Genomic DNA, 25,750 nt, shown 5'->3' with positions numbered 1-25,750 from the left:
AATTTCTCATCATCTATGTTATAACTGGACGTCCCTCTACTGAGGTTGTGCCCTCCAGTTCTATACTCCCCTGCCACAACTTCTTCACATCTGTTCGATAGGGTTCAATGAGATCCTCCCTTATTCTTCTGAATTCCAGCGAATACAGGCCCAGAGTTACCAAACGCTCCTCACATAACTATTTCATTCCTAGAATCATGTTAATGAACCACCTTTGAACCCTCTCCAATGTCAGCATAGCCTTTCTTAGATAAGAGGCACAAAACTGCTCAAATACTCCAAGTGAGGCTCCCTAATGCTTTATAAAGCCTCAGCATTACATCCTTCTAGCCCTCTTGAAATGAATGCTAACATTGCATTTACCTTCCTCACCACTGACTCAAACTGCAAGTTAACCTTTAATGAATCCTGCACCAGGACTCCAAGCCTTCCTGCACCTCGAAGTTTTGAATTTTCTCCCCGTTTATAAAATAATCTACCCTTTTATTTCTTCTATCAAAGTGCACGACCACACACTTTCTGACACTGCATTCCATCTGCCACTTCTTTGCCCATTCTTGTAATCTATCTAAGTCCGTATGCAGTTCCCTTGCTTCCATAACACTACCTGCCCCTCCACCCATCTTCATATCGCCTGAAAACTTGTGGTCACAAAGCCATCAATTGTGTTATCTAAATCACTGACATACAACGTAAAATGAAGAATTCCCAACACCAATTCCTGCAGAACACCACTACTCACCGGCAGACAATTAGAAAAGCCTCTCTTTATTCTCACTCTGCCTCCTGCCAATAAACCGATGGACTATCCATGCTTTCTTGTAATACCATGGGCTAATCTAATCTTGTTAAGCAGCCTCATGTGCAGCACCTTATCAAACGCCTTGTGAAAATTAAAGTACACAACATCCACCAATTCTCCTTTGTCTATCCTGCCTGTTATTTCCTCAAAGAACACCAACAGATTTGTCAGGCAGGCTACTAAAAGCTTCCCAATCCTGTACATTCCCACTCATTTTTCCCCCTATTATATGCCCTCTCGTTTGCTTTAAAGTTGGCTTTGACTTCCCTTGTCAGCCATGGTTGCATCATCCATCATCCTGCCTTACTACTACTACTACTTTAGGATGTGTCTATCCTGCACCTTCCGAATTGTTCGCAGAAACTTCAACAATTGTTGCTTTGCCATCATCCCTACTAGTGTCCCCTTCCAATCAACTTTGGCTGGTTTCTCTCTCATGCCTCTGTAATTTTCTTTCCTCCATTGTAATTTGTAAGCCACACCCTGGCTACTGTTCAGAGTCCTTAAATGACTCCCATCAGGGTATTTTTACCCTTGCAGTTTCTTAACTCTACCCACAAGGATTCTACATCTTCCAACCCTATGTCATCTCTTTCTAAGGATTTTTTTTTTTTTACCAACAGAGCTTCTCTGCTTCCCTACCTGTCCTTCCGATCCACGCATCCTTGGATGTTAAGCTCACATCTATAACCATCTTCCAGCCATAATTCAGTGATGCTTACAATGCAATCTCTAACTGCGCTACAAGACCATCCATCTTATTCTGCATACACTGTTCTTTCAAATAACACCTTTAGTCCCATATTCATCACCCTTTGATTTTGTCCCTCTGTTGCACTCAACTCAACCCACTGACTGCAAATCTGCCCTATCATCTGCCTGCCCTCCCTGACAATCTCACTACACACTGCCTCTACTGCACAGATGTATGGGGTAGGTTAGTTGGGCAGTTGAAATTGTTTTGTGATTTGGTTAGGTTTAAATGGGTTTGTCAGGGGTTACAGGGGCAGTATGGCTCAAAGGACTGGAAGGGCCAACTCTGTGCTGTTATGGCTAAATAATTTTTTTTTTAAACTCCATGATGGAAATCAGAAATTAAAATGTTGGAAATATTCATCAAAGTTTAAATTCCTCAGTGTTATCATTTCAGAGGATCTGTCTTGGGCCCAGGACACAAGTGCCTTTACAAAGAAAGCAAGGCAGGAAGGAAGATTTGGCATGTCATCTAAAACTTCGACTAACGTCTATGGATATACGGTGGAGAGTATACTGAGTGGTTGCATTGCAGTCCGGTAAAAAGCCTACAAAAAATTAGTGGATACCGCCCAGTCCATCACAGATACATCCCTCCCCACTACTGAGCGCAGTTGCAGGAAAGCAGCATCCATCATCAGGGGCCCCCATCACGCAGGTCACACTCTCTTTCCGCTGCTGCAATCAAAAAGGTGGTACAGGAGTCTCAGGACTTGCACCACTAGGTTCAGGAACAGTTCTTACCCTTCAAACATGAACCAGTGGTGATAAGTTTACTCAGCTTCACTCAATCCATCACTGGATTGTTCACACAACCAATGGACTCTTCATCTCACGTTCTCAATATTTATTGCTTATTATTATTTTTTGTTTCTTTGTATTTACTGTGAATGCCCACAAGATAATGATCTTGGGGCATTCACAGTATCTTGGGGAAATGGTGACATTTATACACTTTGATAATAAATTTAACTTTGAACTCTGAATTCAGGCTGCAATGGTGGACAGGACTGACGTCTCTGATCATTGACCCTGCATGACAACTGATCGAAGTAAGCTGACCATATACAGTACTTTGAATATTTTCTTTTGGTTTTAAAAGAAACACATTCATAGAACAGTACAGAAACCATTCCCTCCTGCATACCCTCCATTTTCCTATTAACCATGTGCCTATCTAAGAGTCTCTTAAATGTCCCTAATGTATCTGCCTCTACCCTGGTAAAGCATTCCACACACCCAGACGCTAAAAAAATTACCTTAGACATTCCCCCCTATACTTTCCTCCAATAACCTTAAAAATATGCCCCTCACATTAGCCAATTCCACCCCGGGGACAAAGTCTTTGGCTGTCCATTTAATCTATGCCTTTTTATCATTTTGTACACCTATCAATCTCCTTCACAAGCATCATTTTTTGTGTGATTTATTTAATTGAATTCTCTTTATCTAGTTTTAGGCCATACATGAAGATCTTATTATATTGTAAGTCATATTTATGCAGAAATAGAGAAAGTTCTACATCACTGTAACTCTCTCACAACAGAGGTCAGTGGTCTAAGGACCGCATTGCACTGCACAGATTTTGTTGTAGCCATTCTGCTACATCTTCTGTACACTGACTGTAGACAGGAAAAGCTTTTCACTTCTTTACCTCTAGCATCTAACGGTTACACTTTCACATACCTGGAATAGCGAACGACGAACTTTCAGAGGCTGTGCCAACATTTGCAGATCTGGGCAGCGTTGGGAACCCATGGGACTGGAAGTTTTCTTTACTCTCCTCTGCCGAAGAGTCAGCTTCAGAATCTGAAACAGAACACAGGCAACAACAGTATGAACACGTAAACCGGCACTGTAGATCAATAGGGCTGTCACAGCACAGGAGGGCAGTTCCCTTACTGGCTCCCAGTAGAACAAGACTTCCCTTGTAGCTATGAGCATTAATCATTATTCCTTTAGTGAACTATTAATTTTTGGAATTTATAGTAACTTATGTATTGAACAGTATTGCTGCTGCAATAAATAAAAATTACTAAAAATTATTATAAACTTCAAGGGGATGCCTCAAAAAGGCAGGATCTAGCTTTGAGGACCCCATCACCCAGGACGGGCACTCTTCTCAGGGAGCCTGAAGACACACACTCAACATTTCAGGAACAGCCTCTTTCCCTCTGCCATCAGATTTCTGAAGGGAGAATGAACTTATGTACACTCAATCAATTCTTCCTCTTTTTGCACTGCTTATTTAATATAGATTTTAAAAAATATATTTATCATTGTAATTTATACCTTTTCGCTACTTATTGCAACGTACTGCTGCCGGAAATCAACAAATTTTACAACACGTGCCAGTGATATTAAACCCAATTCTGATACTGCATTAGGGTGATAATAAACCTTATCAATATCCCTGACAAATATTCTCATTTGAAGTCTCTGATTAACGTTGTTTCCTTCACCCCAATTCCACATCTCATCTACCGACAAACATTTCATTCCCCACCTCATGCCCAACATATGTCACATGGGCAAATCTACTCTGTTTACCATTGAGATCAGCTCCTAGTAATCCCAGGAATGTTGTACAGGAGGGAAAGGCTGAATAGCTTAGGACTTTATTTACTGGAATGTACAAGATTGAGGGGAGATTTGATAGCCATACACAAAATTATAAGGGCTATAGATAAGGTAGGTACAAGCAGACTTCTTCCACTGAGGTTTGGGGAGACTAGAACTAGAGGTCATTGGTTAAAGGTGAAATGTTTAAGGGGAACACGAGGGGAAACTTCTTCACTCAGAAGGTGGGGAAAGTGTGGAATGAGCTGCCAACGCAAGTGGTTGACGTGGGTTCAATTGCAACATTTAAGAGAATTTTGGAGAAGTACTTGGATGGGAGGATATTGGAGAGCTATGGTCCAGGTGCAGGACGATGGGACAAGGCAGAATGGACTAGATGGGACGAAGGGCCTGTTTCTGTGCTGTAGTGCTCTATCTCTAAGGGGAGGAGAATATAGCTACACCACTTTAAAAACACTTAGCAAAGCGTAACAGAGTTGTAGTGGTTAGTGTGGTGCTAATAGAGCTCGGGGCATTCTGGAGTTTGGAGTTCAAACCCGGTGCCGTCTGTAGGAAGTTTGCCTGTTCTCCTCATGATTATGTGGGTTTCCTCCAGGTGCTCCAGTTTCTTCCCACGTTCCAAAGGTGTACAAATTAGTAGGTTAATTGGTCATTGTAAATTGTCCTGTGATTTGTTCATTTGTTGTGTACCATGTCGTATGATGTGGGCAATCATGGTCTTTTCATGACCATGATTGTTTATTGGCAAATATTTCTACAGAACTGATTTGCCATTGACTCCTTCCAGGCTGTGTCTTTCCAAGATGGGTGACCCCATGGCTTCACGCGACCCTGATTGGGGGCTAAGCAGGAGCTACACCTTGCCAAAGGGTGACCTACAGGCTAGCAGAGGGAAAGAGCACCTTACACCTCCTTCGGTATAGACATATCTCCATCCTGACCCGTGTGATTCGGCTGGGGTTAAATAGGTGGGTTTCTGGGTTGGAAAGGCCCTTTTAGCACCATATCTCTGAAGAAAAAATGCAACCACTCTCAAATACAGCTGAAGTTTTCTGTCAACAACTTTGTGCAGAACCCACTGACTAACCTGTGGACTGCCTGTAACTGGCTTTCAAAGCAAACTAAATAAATATTGAGGGTCCTCAAAGGGATGACAGACAGGACTGCTCCACCAGGGGATTGGTTTGGGCCATATGACCTCTTTCTGTGCTTTAATAAGGTTAGTCAAGAGAATTTTAGATACAAGCTTCCAAACCAACCCTAATCCCTGCTTTTGCCACAGATGTTTTATTTAGAGATTCAGCATAGAACAAGCCCTTTTAGCCCACCGAGACGCACCACCCAGCAACCCACCTATTTAACCCCGGCCTAATCACAGGACAATTTACAATGACCAATTAACCTGCAAACTGGTATGTCTTTGGACTGTGGGAAGAAACCGGAGCACCCGGAAGAAACACATGTGATCTGGGTCTCTGGCACTATAAAGTGCTATGGCAACTGCTACACAACCGTACCACGTCCAGAGTAGAGACTACCTACCCTGGACATCTCCCACTTTTACTCTGACAATTTCTATCCTGTGTCAAATTAAAAACAAGCCTCAAATTAGTTTCTGAATATTATGAAAAGATGTTCCCCAGTTTTATTCATCCAAGTTGGAACTTGTTATAAGGCCTACAAAAAGAGAGATAACGGGTTTTGTTTCCACACAAGGGTCACTGCAGTTTACCTCGATACAGTCGTCTCACTCCAGCACTCCTGTGACTCCTTGACAAGAGATAGTTTATATTAATAGTGGAAGGGCTGCCTTCATTTCTCAGCTGTCCTTTCCGAAGCTGTTCTTCCAGCTTCTGACGTAGAGCAGTATTGGTTTGAATGCTTCGTTCCAGCTGAATTCGAAGGCAGCGAATCTCTGCCGTTAGATCACTCAGATCAGCAGCAGATCCCTGAAGATGGTTGAGTGATCCAGGGCTCATAGGGTGTACAGGCTCTGCAGGATCAACAAGAGAAGCAGTTTCAAAAAACCACAGAAAGTCTAAATCCTTCACTTTCTTAAAAATTACACACATTTCATTTCAAAGGCTCTAATCTTGATATTAACATCTATGCTCATGTCATTCTATAGTTGCACAGTAGAGGGCATACTAACAAGCTATATCACTGCATGGGATTGCAGTAGAGAGAAGGCTCGACAAAGGGTAGTCAAAGCTGTCCATCGCATCAACAGTACCAGCCTCCCGCCATCAAGGACGATTATACGAAAAGGTACCAGAAAAGATTCCAGTAGCATCTTGAAGGATCACACTGTTTGTCCCACTCCCATCAGGGAGGAGGCTACGTAGCATCCACACCAGGACCACCAGACTCAAAACAATTACTTTTCCCAAGCAGCAAGGCTGATCAACACCTCCACCCACTAACCCACCCCTCCACATTCCCAACCACCATTACTTTATTGTTTCCAGTCAGTCACCTTATGTACAGACACTCCTGTGCCTAGCGTCACTTTATGGACATACAGTCAACATATTCAAGCTATCTTATGCATTAATATTTATCGTGTCTTCTTTATCTTATTGTGTTTTATTTTGTGCTGCATCAGATCTGGAGTAACAATTATTTTCTTCTCCTTTACACTTGTGTACTGGACATGAATATCAATTTGAATTTGAATTTATTTAAATCTCACATCCATCCCACAACGCAAGGGAGTAAAAAATCTTTGTTACGACTGTTGCAATGTACATACATGTGAATTTATAAGCCTAATGGCTTGTAGAAAGCTGTCCCATAGCCTGTTGGTCCTGGCTTTAATGCTGTGGTACCATTTGCCAGTTGGAAGCAGCTGAAACAGTTTATGACTGGGGTGACTGGTCTCCCCGATGATCGTCCAAGCCTTTCTTACGTTGTGAATGTCCTCAATGGAGGGAAGTTCACGTCTACAGATGCGCTGGGCTGTCCATAGCATTCTCTGCAGTGCTCAGTGATCAAGGTTGGTGCAGTTTCTGTACCAGGCAGTGATACAGCCAGTCAGGATGCCCTCAATAATGCCCCTGTAGAAGGTCTTGAGGAATTTGGGGGCTCATGCCAAACTTTTTAATTCGCCTGAGGCTGTTGTGCTTTTTTTGCCACACAGCCTGTGACATTAAACAATCTTGAAAAATTGGATTAATCTAGACCATGTTGTTCAGTATCATTAAGTTGCAATTTTCCTTATAAAATATTACTGACCTAAGGGGTCAGAGTCAGATGGCGATGAAGAAGAATTACTTTTATGCAGTTCTTTAGAATTGACTACCCCAGACCTGTGCTGGCATAGTTACTGAACGTATTTGAGGCACATTTGTTAGCGAGCTATTGCTTGCCTCTTTGGAGAGGAAGAGGATGAGAGGTGACTTGATAGAAGTTTAGAAGGTGAGAAGAATCATATATTGAGTGGACAGCGTGTACCTTTTCTCCATGGTGGAAATGGCTAACATGGGGTGGAGTGGGGGGGGGGGGGGGCATAATTTTTGAGGTGATTGGAGTAAAGCACAACAGGGATGTCAGATGCAGGTTTTTTTAACCCACAGAGTGGTGAATGCATGGAACACCCATTCGGGGTGGTGGTAGAGTCTGATAACACACGAATGATTTTAAAAAATGGACGGCTATATGGAGGAGGGGAAGTTTAGACTGGTGTTAGAGTAGATTAACACAGCTACACAACACTGTGGGCTGAAAGGCTTGAACTATTCTATGTTCACAGCAACATGCATTTAAATTACAAGAGAATCAAGGAGTACGGAGGGAAAACAGGAAAGGGATACCAAGGGCTAGCCTGGATCAACTGTGATCTTACTGAATGACAGGAAGGCCAAAAGTGTTGAATGGCCTCTATTCCTCAGCTTCCTACTTTAATAGATATGGTTTTCCTGTATGAGTAAAATTTCAAATTATCATAAGAAAGCATTTAAAGCCTGTCACCAATATTCTAGTCTGCAAAAAAAAACAGCTGTAGGGTCCTGATATTGTGATACAATATTTAAAATATTTTTCAGGAGATCGCTAGATTTGCTTTCTTCATATTAGCTTAATTATTAACTTCAATTTGGCCCATAAACTTTGTTTCAGAACTATGGGGGGGGGGGGGGGGAAGAACAAGGGATTATCTTGCTGAAAGGCTAACAGGGGAAAGGAGAGAGCACTATTTCTCTGCAGCTATTACATTTGACTAGGCATTCTGTTGTTTTATCTTGCTCTACATCAGTGCACTATGTAATCATTTGACCTGTATAAGCTTTTTGCTATGTTGGTACATGCAACAATACGGTTGGTTTAGACAGAGTAATAGAGGAAGATCGTTCTAGTTTGTGGGTGACTTAAGGACTGGGGAGGTAGAATTAATACAAAGGGCAGGAAACAGATCAGGAGGGAATACAAAGAACATCATACAGAGTATAAATCATCTAGAATTCATTGGTTACAGGAAACAGAGTCGAGTTGTCCAATGGTTGGATAGGCTTGAGGACAAAAGGAAGGCAAAGGCATTGACAGGTACCATTCTAATTCTGGCTTCTGTCCCCTTCCTTTCCAATCCTGATGAAGGGTCTTGGCCTGAAACATTGACAGTTTATTCCCCTCCTGAGATCCCCCACTATTTTGTGTATGTTGCTCGGGATTTCCAGAGCCTGCATAATTTCATGTGTTAATGACATGCTAACAGGTAGAATACATTTGAAGGACATGGATAGGCAGGGATGTCACCATTAGTTAGACTCAAACAATAACCACTGTGCTTTTCTTCTCACTTTTGTTAAAAGTAAATCATGTCACGGCCTCGCAGGGTGGTGGTGTAAAGCTGTAACTGTAGGATTACCTGCTTTAGTTCCCTTTAGCTGCTCATATACCCGGAGTTCCACCTGCAGCGACTGCAGCAGCTCCTGATTCTCGGTGAAGAGCTGATGCTGCAAGTTCAGTTCTTGCTGCAGCCTGCAACACAAGCAGTTTGATTGCTGAAACACTGAAATTGTTCATGTTATACCCTCCTTTACAGCTCCTTACAGCCGGTTCTAGCAACTTTATTCACGTTACTAAAACATTTAACCAGACAGATAAGAATAATGGTGTTGCTCAATGGCGCAGCAGTTAGTGTAATGCTTTACAGTGCCAGTGATTAGGGTTTAATTTCTGCTGGTGCCGAAATTGAGTTTGTAGACTCCCCCCATGACCGTGTAGGTTTTGTCCAAGAGAAATATGGGTTAGGATTAGTAAGTTGTGGACGCACTATGTTGGCGCAGGAAGCATGGCTCCCTGCACATCCTCAGTTGTTGATGCAAACGACATTTAACTGCATGTTTCCATCTACAGGCAAATAAAGCTAATTTTTAACAGTTATATTCAAACCTGAAGTAACCAACCTGTCCAAGACAACTATTAAACATCCACCCAGCAAATATGGGGAATTTTCAACTCTGTAACAAGATCAACTCAATAACTTTCATCGGGTCAAATTTTCCCCTACACTCAACAGGTTTATAATTTCTCCAGTTACACACCAGCTTGTAGTTGAATGTGACCCGTACCTGCTTATTTCTTCACGACTGTAGTGCAACTCATCCCTTAATTGTCTGTTTTCTTCATGGGAATTGTTAACTTTGAGCTGTAGTTGAGTACTTTCCCTCTTTACCCGCTCGCACTCGTTACGTAGGCGTTCGATGCTGGCCACCTTCTTTGACAGAGATTCCCTTAGTTTCCCATTTTCTCTCTGTTTGTCTGTAAAATAATTGTAAAAGATCAGGCATCCTGTTAAATGTAAAATTCTGGCCTTTTCTGTATTTTGTGAAAATAATCTGAATTTTCAAGTGTTACAGTCCATAAAGATATCACATTTCCAGAACGTAGAACAGCACAGCAGAGCACAGGCCTTTCAAACCATGATCTTGTGTCAACATAGAACATAGATCAATCTAAACCTCCTCTCCATCTATTCCTCCATTTTTCTGTCATCCACGTACCTAGCTAAGAGTCTCTAAAAAGTGTCTGCCTCTACCATCAGCCCTGGCAGTGCATTCCACGCACTCACCACTCTGAGCCCTCCTCTGACTTCTCCCCTATACCTTCCTTTAATCACCTTAAAATTATGCCCCACTTTGCTCCCATGGGGAAAATACTGGCTGTACACCATGCAGTTTGTCAATAATACACACCCATTATTAAATCACCTGTCATCCTCTTCAAATTTCTTCCTAAGCCACTTCACTTTCAATTCAAATCACTCAGCTATCATTAAAGAAAGACTAGATAAGCTGGGGCTTTCTTCCTTTGAGGGTAGGAGGTTGAGGTTGAGGGTGTTAAAATCATGATGGGGAGTAATAAGGTCAGCATTTTTTTAAGGATTGGGGAATCCAAGATGCGTGCATAGGTTAAAGGCAAAAGGGAACAGATCTAAAATGGATCTGAGTGGCGCCATTTTCCACACAGAGGATGGTGGGCATGTAGAAAGAGCCAAAGGAAAAGGCAATGGAGGGTAAAATTACAACTTTTAAAAGACATTTGAACAAATTCATAGATAGGAAAAGGTTTAGAGGGTTATGGACCAAATACAGGTAAACAGGACCAGCTCAGGTTGGCATCTTGATTGGCACAGACCATAAGACATAGGAACAGAGTTAAGTCAGTCAGCCCATCAAGTCCATTCTGCAATTCTATAAATTTATTATCCCTCTCAAACCCTGACCAATCAAGAACCCATCATTCTCTAGTTTAAGTATACTCAATGACTTGACCTCCAGTCACTTGTGGCAATGAATTCCATAGAATTCCCTTTGGCTAAAGAAATTCCTCTCATCTTTGTTCCAAAGGGACATCCTTGTATTCAGAGTCTGTGCCCTCAAGTGTTAGATTCTCCCACTACAGAAAACATCTTCTCCACATTCATTCTACTTAGGCTTTCCAGCATTCAATAGATTTCCATAAAACCCACTCTCATTCTTCTGAACTCCAGTGAATACAGGCTCAGAGACATCAAACGCTCCTCACAAGATGAACCTTTAATTCCCAGAATTATTCTCGTGAGCTCCACTGGAGGATCTCCAATGGCAGAACATCCGTTTTAGTTAAGAGGCCCAAAACGGCTCTCAATTCAAGGGCAATCTGACCAATGCCTAATAAAGCCTCAGAAAGTCCCATTCTGTGTTGTACGATTTTATGACTATTATTTCTTTGATTAGCACTCAGAAGGCACAGGTGAAAGAGACAGATGCATGCTTATAAAGTTCCTTCCACATTGAGTTCTAAAATTGTAGCCAGACTAATTATGACACCAAAAAGGAGGTACAGGAGGGTATAGGGGACTGAATAGCCTCCACCACATGAACTATCCCCCCTTCTGACAGGTGGATTCTGCTGGTCAGTTACTGGTCATACAGTACCCACCTCTGGAGCTTTTCGTCAGCTGCACCTTCAGAGCCTTGTTTTGTTCCTTCAGGTAACGAACCTCATCCATCATGTGAGTGTGCTCATCAGTACCATGGATGAAAATATTTGTGGAAGCTGGAGGAAGCAAAGAAACCTTAAGTAAACCTTAAAGGAACAAAGTAATGCAAAAAGCAGCAAGGTCATGTTACAGTGTCCGTCATCGGGGTTCAATTCCCACCACTGTCTGCAAGGAGTTTCTACATTCTCCCTGGGTTTACTCCAGTTTCCTCCCATGGGTAAGGGTTAATGAATTGTGATGATACTACATTGGCGTCTGAAGTGTGGCGACACTTGCAGACTGCATTTCATTGCACGTTTTGACGTCTTATTTTATTCAGAATTACAATGTGGAACTGTTTCTTCCAGCCCGTCGAGGTGTAATGACCAATTAACCTACTCACCAGTACATCTTTAGAGTGTGGGAGGAAACTGGAGCACCCGGAGGAAATCCACACGCACAAGTACAAACTCCTTACAGAGGAAGCTGGAATTGATCTTCAAACTCTGATGCCAAGCTGTAATAGCATTGTGCTAATGCTAGAATATCGTGGCACCGCCCCCCCCCCATGTATTTGTGATAAATAAAGCTAATCTTTAAAGATCTTTATCATTAAACATTTTATTAGCAATACTGATAGAAAAACAACTTGTATTAAAGTATGTTATTTACCATTAGTTAGGTGTGGTTTCTCTCTCATTCTCACACCATCCTGACTTGACAATATATTTCCCTCACTGGGTCCCCAACTGTGGGAGCTCCTGAACCAGAACCAGTAGTTCAAAAAAACAACTACAAACACTTTCTTAAGGGCAATAAATGTTGGCTTTGCCAGTGATACACACAAAGAAATGAAAACATTTTTTGTCTTCATTCATCCTTGTTCTATGAACACTACTCCTTAAAAACGCTGCAAGACAAATCATCAAAATCATTATTTAGATATACAGCAATATAACAGGTGCTTCCGGCCTATAACTCTGTGAGGCCCAATTACACTCATGTGACTAATTAACCTTTTGGAATATGCTGTAATGCGAGGAAACTTACTTGGCCATGGACGGAACGTACAAACTCTTTACAGGCAGCAGCAGGAATTGAACCTTGTGGCTGGTGCTGTAAAGCATTATGCCAACTGTGCCACCTTAATTGTGAACTGTATCTAGGTGTGACACTTGGGTTTTTTGGATGAGGGTAAAATTGCAGGTAAATTTTGAACTAGAAATCAAGTGAAGATATTGAAACTAATCTCAAATAGGATCTGTGCAGTTTGTTAGAGATGGAAAGGCCAATGAGTTTTAGCAGGTAAGAAATATTTTTGAGCTGCTTTGGAATTAGGTTTATTTAACATCAAAAACACATTCGGTTTTGGATTTAAACTATGGAGCCTCAGCTTGATGGGATGACAAATTGTTTTGCTCACCTGGATCATTTTCAGCTGCAGAAAGTTGGCATACCAGTTGCTGTCTTAACTTGTCATTATTTCTAATAGATTCCTCCAAACGTTGCCTTAAACTCCGGATTTCATGTAGGTGGGCTGCCAAGTCTAAGGACAAAGATGATGGGAATTAGTGCCCTGCACATCACCAAAATCAATAAGTGACATTTCAGGAGAACACCAGTAAAATACCGTAGATTCCGTACTACAGAGCGCACCTGATTAAAAGCCGCAGGCTCTAATTTTAGAAAGAAAATCAATTTTGTACTTGTACAAGCCGCACCGGATTTTAAGCCGCAGGTGTCCCACGTTGTAATATGAGATATTTACACAGAAAGATATTACACGTGAGGATTTTTTAACTTTTAATTAAATCCGTATGGTAACATAAACAAATACATATTGCAAATGCTTTTTTTCGAACCGTGCCTGTAACACGGCTACTTTTAAATATACATACGTATCGGTAACACACAAATTACATAACACACAAATCACGAACAACATTCCAATATCTCCTAACGACTGGTAAAAAAATATATATACTGCAGCCTACCAGGAAAAGTTATTGATCGCCTTTAACTTAAAAGCAGCGTTCTCGCGCGGGTCTAATGCGCTCCCCCCCCCACCTTTTCGTTTATCGCAAACCGGTATTTCCCACAAGACGCGGCGAAAACAGATGTGACGTCATAGCATCCCGGGATGTAGTACAGAAAATAAATATACTTAAAACACTTCTAACTTTAACTAGAAAATACTAACAAATGAATTACTAAGCGAAAATATTATAAACTAAATAACTGCCATAAAGGCAGCACAATGCTTTTCTTCGAGTGTTTTCCATGTTGATGAGGGTGAGTACAAATGACTGATTTACAATAATTTAATTGTGAAAGTGCGCTTGATTTATCGTACAATTTCATTGGACCTCTGTGAACTACTCATCAATTTTATTGGTCTACTGTTACGAGGCAAAATGTTTTTGGCGGCATGAAAAAAAACCATGCATTAGCCGCACCGTAGTAAAAGCCGCAGTGTTCAAAGCTGTTCAAAGCGTGGGAAAAAAGTAGCGGCTTATAATCCGGCATCTACGGTAGATCCTTTCCTTCAGAGTGTTTCATATCGCAGTTGCAAACCATCAGGATAATTACAGCAGTAGTGGTGGGTGTTGCAGTTCACAGCTCCAGAACTGCATTCAAACCTCACCTTCAGTACTGTCCGTATAGAAGTGTACATTCTGCTTCTGGCCATGTGGGATTTTCCCACACCCATGAATGGTCATGCACTTTGGCAGAAGAAAAAAGGCATAGATTATAGAAACAGGGGGCAACTTCAGAAATCAGAGGTGCAAAGGGACTTGGTAATCCTTGTGCAGGATTCTCTAAAGGTTAACTTGCAGGTTGAGGAAGGCAAATGCAATGTTGGCATTCATTTTGAGAGGACTAGAATATAACAGTAAAGATGTAATGTTGAGGCTTTATAAAGCACTAGTGAGGTCTCACTGGGTACTGTGAGCAGTTTTACACCCCTCATCTAAGAAAGTATGTGCTGGCATTGGAATGGGTCCAGAGGAGGTTCATGAGAATGATTCTGGGAATGAGTAGTACTTGATTTGGTTTAGGGCCCATACTCACTGGAGTTTAGAAGATTGAGGGAGTGAATCTCGTCAAAAACTATTGAATATTGAAATATCTATGCAGAGTGGATGTGGAGAGGATGTTTCATATATTGGGGCAGTCTAGGATCACCAGAGGGCAAGACCTCACAAAACTAGGACATCTCTTTTAGAACAGAGATGAAAATAAACTTCAATAGCCAGAGGGTGGTGAAACTGTGGAATTTATTGCCACTGGCAGCTGTGGAGACCAAGTCATTGAGTATATTTAATGCATAGGTTGATAGAAACATAGAAAACCTACAGCACAATACAGGCCCTTCGGCCCACAAAGTTGTGCCGAACATGTCCCTACTTTAGAAAAATAGAGGGCTATAGGTAAGCCTAGTAATTTCTAAGCCCCATGTACCTATCTAAAAGTCTCTTAAAAGACCCTATCGTATCCGCCTCTATCACTGTTGCTGGCAGCCCATTCCACGCACCCACCACTCTCTGAGTAAAAACCTTACTCCTGACATCTCCTCTGTACCTGCTTCCAAGCACCTTAAAACTAGGCCCTCTCGTGCTAGCCATTCCAGCCCTGGAACAAAGCCTCTGACTATCCACACGATCAATACCTCTCATTATCTTGTACACCTCTATCAGGTCACCTCTCATCCTCCATGGCTCCAAGGAGAAAAGGCCAAGTTCACTCAACCTATTCTCATAAGGCATGCTCCCCAATCCAAGCAACATCCTTGTAAATCTCCTCTGCACCCTTTCTATGGCTTCCACATCCTTCCTGTAGTGAGGCAACCAGAACTGAGCACAGTACTCCAAGTGGGGTCCACCAGGGTCCTAAATAGCTGCAACATTACCTCTTGGCTCCTAAATTCAATTCCACGATTGATGAAGACCAATACATCGTATGCAGAGTCAACCTGCGCAGCTGCTTTGAGTGTCCTATGGACTCAGACCCCAAGATCCCTCTGATCCTCCACACTGCCAAGAGTCTTACAATTAATACTATATTCTGCCATCATATTTCACCTACCAAAATGAACCACTTCACACTTATCTGGGTTGAACTCCATCTACCACTTCTCAGCCTGGTTTTGCATCCTATCAATGTCCTGCTATAACCTCTGACAGCCCTCCACACTATTCACAACACCTCCAACCTTTGTGTCATAGGTTCTTGACTTGTCAGGGTATCAAAGGTTACAGGGAGAAGGTCAGAAAATGTAGTAGAGAGGGATAATAAATTAGCCATGTTAGAATGGCGAATCATACTTGATGGGCCAACTGGCTTAATTCTGCTCCTATGTCCTATGGTCTTATTTCCTCACACATTTGAAAGACATGCTGATAGGCTAATTGCTGCAGAAAATGATTCCTTTGAGTAAGTGAGCACCTGAAAAAAAATAGGCTGCGGGTCTATGGGTAAAATGAGATGTGAATGGCACTTGTGGGTTTGCACTGCTTGGAGCCAGCATGGGCTCAACTGGCTGAATGGCCTTGTCCGGTGTTATAATTATTAATTATGATAATTAATATAATTATAATGATTAATTATCAATGAGCACAGCAAATATATAGGCCAAATTATACCACATTTCTTATCATACCAAAGCACCATCAGCAAATAATGGTATTCTTATCAGTTAAAAAAGATATTCATGTCATACATTCACACACTTAACAGCCTAAACCTTCCCATAATTTCATTCAAGTCAAAGACATATCTAGAAGAATAATATGTAAAATCCAGAGTTTCACAGTTCCAGTCTACAACTTCCTTCATGAACTACTCAATGCAATGCTTATTAAAGTTGTAAATCCTCCATCCCACAAGTTGAGTGAAAACTGACGTGTCTATTGATTGCAGTTAACATCAAATTCTGTGGGAATGGTAGGGCAGTTGAGGGAAACATTTTCCCCACCCGACTTACTTGCACTAATATGATAATTTGAGAATAAGTTTAGTATCTTGGACATTGATGCCACAGAGACCTGTTTACATGCACAAGCGTAGCTCCCATGCATTTGTGTCCATATCTGAATATTCTAAGGACCAGAGGGCACAATCTTAGAATGAAAAAAACATCAAGGTGTCAAAGGTTACAGGGAGAAGGCAGGAGAATGGGGTTGAGAAGGAAAATAAATTAGCCATGATGGAATGGCAGAGCAGACTCAATGGGTTGAATGGCCTAAAATTCTGCTCCTGTGAATTACGGTCTTTTACCTCATTCCAATTTTCAGATTAAAAAAAAAAATTGGATAGGTATATGGACTGGAAAGGAATGGAGGGTTATGGGCTGAGTGCAGGTTGGTGGGACTAGGTGAGAGTAAGCGTTCGGCATGGCATGGCAGGGCCGAGATGGCCTGTTCCCATGCTGTAATTGTTATAAGGTGAATTATATTCACTCACCGCCTCAGTTATTCAACACCATCAAACTCTACTTATTACAACACTTTAGGAAAACTTAGGCAAAATCTTCCGTCGGCTATTAATACTTGCTTGGCTATTGTTCCCATCTCCTTGATCTGCAAAAGGTTCACCACCACTAAGTGGATTACAATTAAAATCCTACCCTGACTTTCTGCAGACCTATAATCTTGATTCAAACACTCCAACATTGGAGTTGGACCTTCGTACACGTGATTCGCTGGTGGTAAAGGTACTAAAACGATTTTAGCTGCTCACTGAAACTTCTGTCCAAGAACTTTCCTCAAACCATCAGTTCTATCAAGGCTTCATATAAAGATTAGCTTTATAAACACAAGAGATTCTGCAGATGCTGGAAATCCAGAGTAACACACTCAAAATACTGGAGGAACTCAGCGGGTCAGGCAGCATCTATGCAGAAGAAATAAGCAGCCTACGTTTTAGGCTTCATCAAGATTCATTGGCTTTATTTGTCAAATGTACATCGAAACATACAGTGAAATGTGTCGGTTTATATCAAATCAATGAAGATTGTGCTGGGTAGTCTGCAAGTGTCACCATGCTTCTGGGCCCAACAAAGCAGCCCATAACTCAAACGCTTACCTGCATGCCTTTGGAATGTGGGAGGAAACTGGAACACCTGGAGGAAACCCACGTGGTCACAGGGAGAACACAATCTCCTTATAGACAGCAGTGAGAATCAAACCCCGATCTTACAGCTGGCACTGTAAAGTGATTGCTTTAACCACCTCGTTACCGTGCCGCCCACACCCGCTCTCCCAAATAATAATGACAATTAGCAAAAGCTGTAAATTAAAGTAAAATCTTACCGCCTACAGTAGGCAGGCCAGAGTCATGTTTTGGCGCTGTGTGCTTGTCTGCTGTTAAGGTGTGACCGCTACGATCGAGGGAAAAGGCAGCATGGCTATCAGCATCCTGCTCTTTATGTGTCAAGATGGAGCGATGCAAGTCAAGCTCTGTGCGTAAGGTCTCATTTAACTCTTCCTTGTTCATCAGCTGTTCTCGCAGTGTACAATTCTCCCTTTCCAGCTCATACAGTGCCTGAGCATCAGCATAGCCAACCAGCCAGTCACTTGTAGGTGACACTTGAGACACCGAGGTTCCGTCCACATTGTCTGCTGGAAAGCAAAAAAAAAGCAAGCATGAGGCTCTGTAATATAATGTAGGGCATTTAGTTTTGCTTTAATTTCAAAACTCCAAACAGAAAATAATACTGACACTCACAGTTCATCTACTCAACTACTAACAATTGCACGAGTCACTGTTGGTCTGTTCTAGACAGAAACAAAATACTTGCTGGGTCAAGTACCAAGTGTTGCTGGGGTGGAATGAGCATTTGAAATTTATACTTTAACTTTTAAATTGTAGAAAGACCAGCTTAGTCAATGTAAGAATGTTTTAAAGATTCTTGATACCAATATTTTAACGTTTATAGGATATTTTAATATTTACTAACCTGGAGGTTGTGCTGTTACACATGATGAAACAGTGAGTCCATTCCTTACTCTCTCTTTGTTACATGGATCACCCTGTAAGCTTGTGTCTGAGTTAGTTGCTGGGAAACCACCTACAAAAATTTGGTAACATGATGAAGTACATTAAAAAAGGTTGTCAGAATAATCCACACAGCAATCAAATGGTGGGTTAGCTTTAACCTTCCCCAACAGTAATGCTATTAAGCAATGGTGTAGCATTCAGAACTGAATCCTCAGAGAGCAACTCTATGCACAGGATAGGACAATCCAAAATCATTTTAAAATTCCTTTTTTGGAATTAAGACACAGCTCTTTCACAAAAGAGTACGGAGTAATGTGGAATTCTGTGAACACAAGTAGAATTCTCCAAGGCAGGGAAATATAAAGAATATCACTTAGTCAGTCTGTATTAAAACGAGCTCCAAGAAATATACATTTATGATTATGATAACATTTGATTAAAGATTATCTTATTTGTCCCATGTACATTAAACATACAGTGAAATGAGTCGATGTGACAAATCACATCAGCAAGAGATGTGCTGTGGGCAAGTGTTGCCACACTTCTGGCACCAACTCCGCATGAATGCAACTCACTAATCCTAACCTGTATGTCTATGGAATGTGGGAGGAAACTGGGTTATCCACAGGAAACCCATATAGTCACGGGGAGAATGTACAAACTTATTAAAGACAGTGACAGGAATTAAACCCTGCTCTTACAGCTGGTGCTGTAAAGCATTACGTTAACTAATACACAACTGTGACGCCCTGTACTATGCATCTGACAATGGAAGTTTTTTCTTACAAAAGAAAGCTGTGGATTTCATAAAAAGACTTAATTGCTAATGAACTTTTAACAAAGTTCAACAGTAAAAAGAAACAACCACAGAGCTGTGTCAGACCTTCCCAATGCTGTTAAATACGAATCTTCTGCACTTCCAACACAATGCATAATTCTAGCAGACTTTACATCTCCAGTTTATTTCCTTGTCACAGATTCTTATTCCTCAACTATATATGTGGCTAAGTTTTCACTTTGAAACTGAAAAGTTCAAAGGAATTTGGTCTATTTAAAAGTTCTAAGAAATAATTTAGCTTCAAGAGAAATTGACACTCTCATTTTATTTTGTGAGATATTCAGAAGGATTGTAGTCCGTCAGACTCTCTCATCTTTACAAAAGTAATGCAATCATCGTCTTTTGTTCGCATTCCAACACTATCGCTTTACGAGATTAAATTACAATAAATTATGTAGCCTTGCACCATGAAAAAACAGAGCACTCGTTGAGTAAACGTTTACTACAACTTTTCAGGATTATAAACCTTATTGCTTTATTAATGTCAAGAAGACAGTAACAATTTCCATCAGAAGCTATGCCTCGTTTATTTTAAAAATGTTCACCAAATTTATAAAAATTAGCCTTGTGTACACCAAAAAGAGAACACGTAATGAATATCCGATGCAAGTTTTTCCTATAGTATTCTTGCACCGCTACTAATCAAAGACCGTTACATTTGCAGTATTCAAATTCTTTGTAATATTTTGACCATAAGATATAGGAGCAGAATTAGGTCATTTGGCCCATCAAGTCTACTTTGCCATTTCATCATGGCTGACCCATTTTTCCTCTCTGTGCCAATCTCCCACCTTTCCTCCTGTATCCCTTCATGCACTGACCAGTCAAAAATCTATCAACCTCTGCCTTAAATATACATAAAGACTTGGCCTCCACATCTGTCGTGGCAAAGAATTCCACAGATTCACCACTCTCTGGCTAAAGAAATTCATCATATCCGTTCTAAAAGGACTACCCTCTATCCTGAGGCAGTGTTCTCTGGTCTTAGACTCTCCCACCATTGGAAACATCCTCTCCACATTCACCCTATCAAAGCCTTTCACCATTCGATAGGTTTCAATTAGCTCACCCTAATATAGGGAAGGCAGATTTCTGGAAGGATCGCCAGGAACCTGAAGAATATTAATACCATCCACAAACCTTCCAGCTCAAGTCACAATTTATGAGGGTCAAAGCTGACCTGGGACTCAGGTTGGCTGGTGTTTGGAGCAGCATTTATCAGCCAGATGGGGTGCATGATGGAAACCCCTATCAAGGAGCACAGTTACCTGCAGAAATCAGCGGTAGCAGAACATTACATTTGTAATAGCCATAGAATTGACTTCACCGGCGCCAATCCACTGTACCACCCCAATAGCTTTTGGGACTGCCTAGTAAAGGAAGCCGTTGAAATAAAACTAGAGGAAAAGAATTTTAACAAAGATGAAGGTCTCGCTCTAAGTAAGATCTGGAATTGGACGGTCAACAAGGTGGGAGAGCAGGTATCTAATTGGATGAGGACTAACTGATCAGAAGAGATGGACTACAGGAGTGTAAATACCACTGGAATAAATATGCCAGGTAGCATCCTGATGAAGATGGCAGAGTTTATCATTGAAACACTGGTTATAATTGATAGCTGTAACAAGCTGGAAGCCCAAGAAGAGTTTACTTGTTCTTTAACATTATTGGCTAGCTTACTTTCGTATTCTATCTTTACCTTCTCAACTTTTTTTGAGTTGCCTTCTGTTGGTATTTAAAAGCTTCCCAATCTCAAAACTTCCCACTAATTTTTGGTCTTTTGCATGCCCTCTCTTTGGCTTTTATGTCGGCTTTGACTTCCCTTGTTAGCCATGGGTGTGCCATCTTGCCTTTAGAATACTACTTCCTCTTTGGGATGTATATACCCTGTGCCTTCTGAATTGCTTCCAGAAATTCCAGCCATTGTTGCTCTGCCATCATCCCTGCCAGTGTTCTCTTCCAATCAATTCTGGCCAACTCCTCTCTCATGTCACTGTAATTTCCTTTACTCCACTGGTACATCTGATTATAGCTCATCCTCAAATTTCAGGGTGAATTAGATCATATTATGATCACTTTCCCCCAAGGATCCGTTTACCTTAAGCTCTCTTATCAATTCCAGTTTGTTGCACAACACCCAATCCAGAAGACCTGATCCCCTAGAGGGCTCAACCATGATCTGCTCTAAAAAGCCATCTCATTAGCTTTCTAGAAAATCTCCCTCTTGGAATCCTGTATCGACCCGATTTTCCCCAATACTGAAATCCCCCATGACTACGATAACATTGCCCTTTTGGCATGAATTTTCTATCTCCCGTTGTAACTTGTAGACCACATTCCTACTACTATTTGGGGGTCTGTATACAACTCCCATCAGGGTCTTTTTACCATTGCAGTTCCATAGTTCTGTCCACAACAATTCAACAACTTCTGACCCTATGTCACCTCTTTCTAATGATTTCATTTCATTTTTTTTAAACCAACAGAACAATGCCACCCCTTCTGCTTTCCTGCCAGTTCTTTCGATACAATGTGTAGCCTTGGACATTAAACTCCCAGATATAATCTACTTTCAGCCATGATTCAGTGATGCCTACGACATCATACTTGCTAATGTGTAACTGTGCTACAAGTTCATCGACCTTATTCCGTATACTGTGTGCATTTAAAATAACACCTTCAGTCCTGTATTCACCCATTTCGATTTTGTCTGCCTTTTATATTGCAACTCATCCCATTGACTACAATTTAGCCCTATCGTCAGCCTTCTCCTTGTTAGGAGTCCCATTGCACATTGCCTCTGTTTCTAAACCTACTACCCCATCTTCTGCACTCTCTTTCCGGTTCCCAGCCCCATGCCAAATTAGTTTAAACTGACCCAAACAACTCTAGCCAACCTGCCTGCAAGGATATTGGACCCACTTGGGTTCAGGAGTAACCCGTCCCTTTTGTACAGGTCATACCTTCCCCAGAAGAAATCCCAATTATGCATGATTCTGAATCCCTGCCTCCTACACCAGTTCCTCTGCTGTGCACTCACCTGCCAAATCATTTTATTCTCACCCTCACTGGCATGTCACACTACCCTCGATTACTACCCTTGAGGTCCTGTTTCTCAGCTTTCTACTTAGCTCCCTAAAATCTCTCTTCTGGACCTCCTCTCCTTGTCTACCTATGTCATTGGTGCCGATATGTACCAAGATTTCTAGCTGCCTACCCTCACCCTTGAGAATTTGAGACATGAATCTGAGACATCCCTGATCCTAGTACCAGGGAAGCAACATACCATCTGGGAGTCTCTATCGCGCTGACAGAGCTTCGCCATATTTCCTCTGACTAAGGAATCTCCCATCAACACTGTAGTCCTCTTCCCCTCTCTGCTGCTCTGAGCCACAGCACCAGAGACCCAGTCACTGTGGCACCCCCTGGTAGGTCAACCCCACCTTTTAAATCTACTCCTCAGGTTTTCTCTTCTCCAGTCCTGCCAAAGGGTCTCGGCCTGAAATGGCAACTCTACTCTTTTCTATAGATGCTGCCTGGCCTGCTGAGTTCCTCCAGCATTTTGTGTGTGTTGCTTGGATTTCTAGCAGCTGCAGATTTTCTCTTATCCCTGTAGCTCCTGTCCATCACCTCCTCATTTTTCTGTACAATTTGAAGGTCATCGAGCTGTAGCTCAGTGTACCTGTTGCAGATATGTTTATCTGGGAGACTAGACATCTCCCAAACTTCCCACATCCCCTACAGAGTACAAAACACTACCCTGGAGCCATTCTCATTTACTATGCACTAACAGATAAAGAATGGACAAAGAGAGTAACTGACAAGGCAATCTACCTCATCCAAGCCTCATGAGCCAAAGCCACTCTGAATACTGGCAAACTCGCAAGAACGGCCATTCCACCTGCACTTAAGTTACTCTTATTGGCCTTTTCTAATGAATCCCTCTTGCTGATTTGTGGCTCCTCAACTCAGAAAAGCTGCCCCAAAACTCTCCTTTCAAAACCTCAATTGCTGCCCTGATTAAAAAGTAGCTCTTTTCACACACCCTGGTGTGGGTTGTCCAACTCAGAGAGAAATAGCTCATAGCTCTGCTTTTTAAGTCTTGAATGCGGACCTGACTGAAAGGTAACTCTTTTTATGCAACCCTGACATTTTTTGTTTTAGTAAGAAACTGGATCAAAGCAAGTCCTTTGTAGGAAAGGAAATGAAGGCAATATTCTGTAGCATTTAATCAGCATTGCTTCATGTCAGTATAAAATTTTCAAATCTCATTAGCATTTAATTGACACCAGGTTTATTTCCCCCTTTCAAATCATATGGACATTCAGGCAGACAATCTACAGAAAGCAAATGACAATTCTGCTCCATGAACAGTGAGCCAAAGGATAAAAGCGTGCAGAAGTAATTCACCAAGATGCTGCCTGGATTAGAGGGCATGTGCTATAATGACAGGATGAACAAAATTGGGCTGTTTTCTCTGGAGCGGTGGAGTGTTAGGGGAGCTCTGATAGAGATTTATACAATTATGAGAGGCATAGACAGAGTATCTTTTCCCCTGGGTTGACAAGTCTAGTACCAGAGGGCATGAATTTAAGATGAGAGGGGATAATTTCACAGGAGATGTGAGGGGCAAGTTTTTCTCCCCCCACTCAGAGAGTGGAGAGTGCCTGAAATGCACAGCCTGGGGTGGTGGTAGAAGCAGATATATTAGAGAATTTTAAGAGACATTAAGATAGGCCCATGAATGTGAGGAAAATGGAGGGATATGGACATTGTGTAGGCAGGAGTGATTAGTTTAGTTGGCCAATGGATTACTAATTTCATTAATTCAGTACAACATTGTGGGCTGAAGGATCTGTTCCTGTGCTGTACTGTTGTATAAAGCACAAGTCTAAACTTTACTCTGTCCCTCTCCAACATGACCTCAGTGTGGAGAACTCAGTCTACTCCATGTCCCTTCAAGTGGTACGATGCATCAAAGCCACTATTTCAGGTGAACTATTTCTTTAGAATGCTTCAATTTATACTTTTAACTATCAAGATTCGTGCTTGCATGAAAACCAGGAAGATGAAGATAAATAATTAGTCAATACCTCTGAGGGGGGGATCATTTTTAAAACCAGGAAATTCTGTTGAGACGAATACAAAAAATGTTTTTACTTAGGACTGATGCAGCGGGACAGTGCTCGACATTCCTCAACCAGTAGCACTGAAGGGGAAAAGAAGGATCAAGTCAGGGATGTAAACTTAGAAGCATTGAAGAGGTAGACTGGAGACAACTCATTTATGTATCAGTGGTGGACGAGACAAGAGAATACAGGGTTAACGTTTAGAAAGGGACCTTTCTCACCTGCAGAGTGGCGAGTATCAGGAATACACAGCCAGAGAGTAGTCGAAGCTGGGTTGCTTGTAAGAAGTCTCTGAGATTTGGTGCATGTGGGGTCAATTGCAACATTTAGAAGTTTGGATAAGTAGGTGGATGGGAGAGGTATGGATGACTATTAGGACTAGGTAGAATAATATCTTGGCACAGAATAGATGGACCGAACAGCCTGCTTCCCTAATATATAGGAGCAGAGATAGGCCATTCAGCGCATCGAGTATTTTCCGCCAATCTATCGTAGCAGATTTAACTATCCCCCCCCCATCTCCATTTCTGTCCTGCAGTGCTCTATGATAAAAAAAAGTATTCACACAGGAATCACGGGAATAGAAGGGTTTTGGCCAAGTCCATGGAGTTGGGATTGGTGCAGATGGGACAAGGTGGATATGCTTATTTCTATACTGCATGACTCTCAGGGACCAACTATGTTGTTGTCGTGGAAGCTTGCTGTATACCAAATGGCCTGCACATTTCTTGGATTACACACGACCAGTTCAGAGGTTACTTTCATTGGTCATGCTTTAGAATATTCCAGAGCAAGGAAAGCTGACATTTAAAATATAGAACGTAGGACAGTACAGTACAGCACAGTAGAGACCCTGTACTGAGCTTTTTCACCTCCTCCAAGATCAATCTAACCCCATAGCCCATTTTTCTATCATCCATGTGCCTACCTAATAGTCTCTTAATATCCCTAATATATCTGTCTCTACCACAATCCCAGTTAGCTTATTTCACAAACCCATGCACTCTGTGTAAAAAAAAACCTACCTCTGACCTTTTCCCTAAACTTTCCTCCAATTATCTTAAAATTATGCCTCCTCGTATTAGCTATTTCTGCCCTGGGATACAGGATGCTAAAAGCATTACAAATCTTGAAATTTTGCCCGGAATGTTTCTCATAAGCTCATTTTCTCAAAAAGTGGCATAATTCAC

General features: G+C 41.6%; 1 protein-coding gene across 13 annotated transcripts in view; it reads right to left on the bottom strand.

Moving 5' to 3' along the window:
* The window catches only part of cdk5rap2 (CDK5 regulatory subunit associated protein 2), a 162,226-nt gene that overhangs the window by 16,908 nt on the left and 119,568 nt on the right, over positions 1 to 25,750 (bottom strand). For 12 of the 13 annotated variants that reach the window (XM_073052506.1, XM_073052510.1, XM_073052504.1 and 9 more), the window contains 8 exons: positions 18,553 to 18,663; positions 17,906 to 18,214; positions 13,018 to 13,140; positions 11,555 to 11,671; positions 9,703 to 9,892; positions 8,997 to 9,109; positions 5,868 to 6,128; positions 3,242 to 3,364 (listed from right to left, as the gene is read on the bottom strand). In XM_073052506.1, the coding sequence (XP_072908607.1) occupies positions 3,242 to 3,364; positions 5,868 to 6,128; positions 8,997 to 9,109; positions 9,703 to 9,892; positions 11,555 to 11,671; positions 13,018 to 13,140; positions 17,906 to 18,214; positions 18,553 to 18,663 (1,347 nt within the window). The remainder of the gene's footprint in view (positions 1 to 3,241; positions 3,365 to 5,867; positions 6,129 to 8,996; positions 9,110 to 9,702; positions 9,893 to 11,554; positions 11,672 to 13,017; positions 13,141 to 17,905; positions 18,215 to 18,552; positions 18,664 to 25,750) is intronic. The other variant, XM_073052500.1, reaches the window with a different exon arrangement.

The sequence above is a fragment of the Hemitrygon akajei genome, chromosome 7, assembly GCF_048418815.1.
Source record: "Hemitrygon akajei chromosome 7, sHemAka1.3, whole genome shotgun sequence".
In the NCBI taxonomy this organism is placed as follows: domain Eukaryota; kingdom Metazoa; phylum Chordata; class Chondrichthyes; order Myliobatiformes; family Dasyatidae; genus Hemitrygon; species Hemitrygon akajei.
The sequence above is the reverse complement of the archived record's forward strand: the minus strand, read 5'-3'. Positions and strand labels throughout refer to the sequence as shown.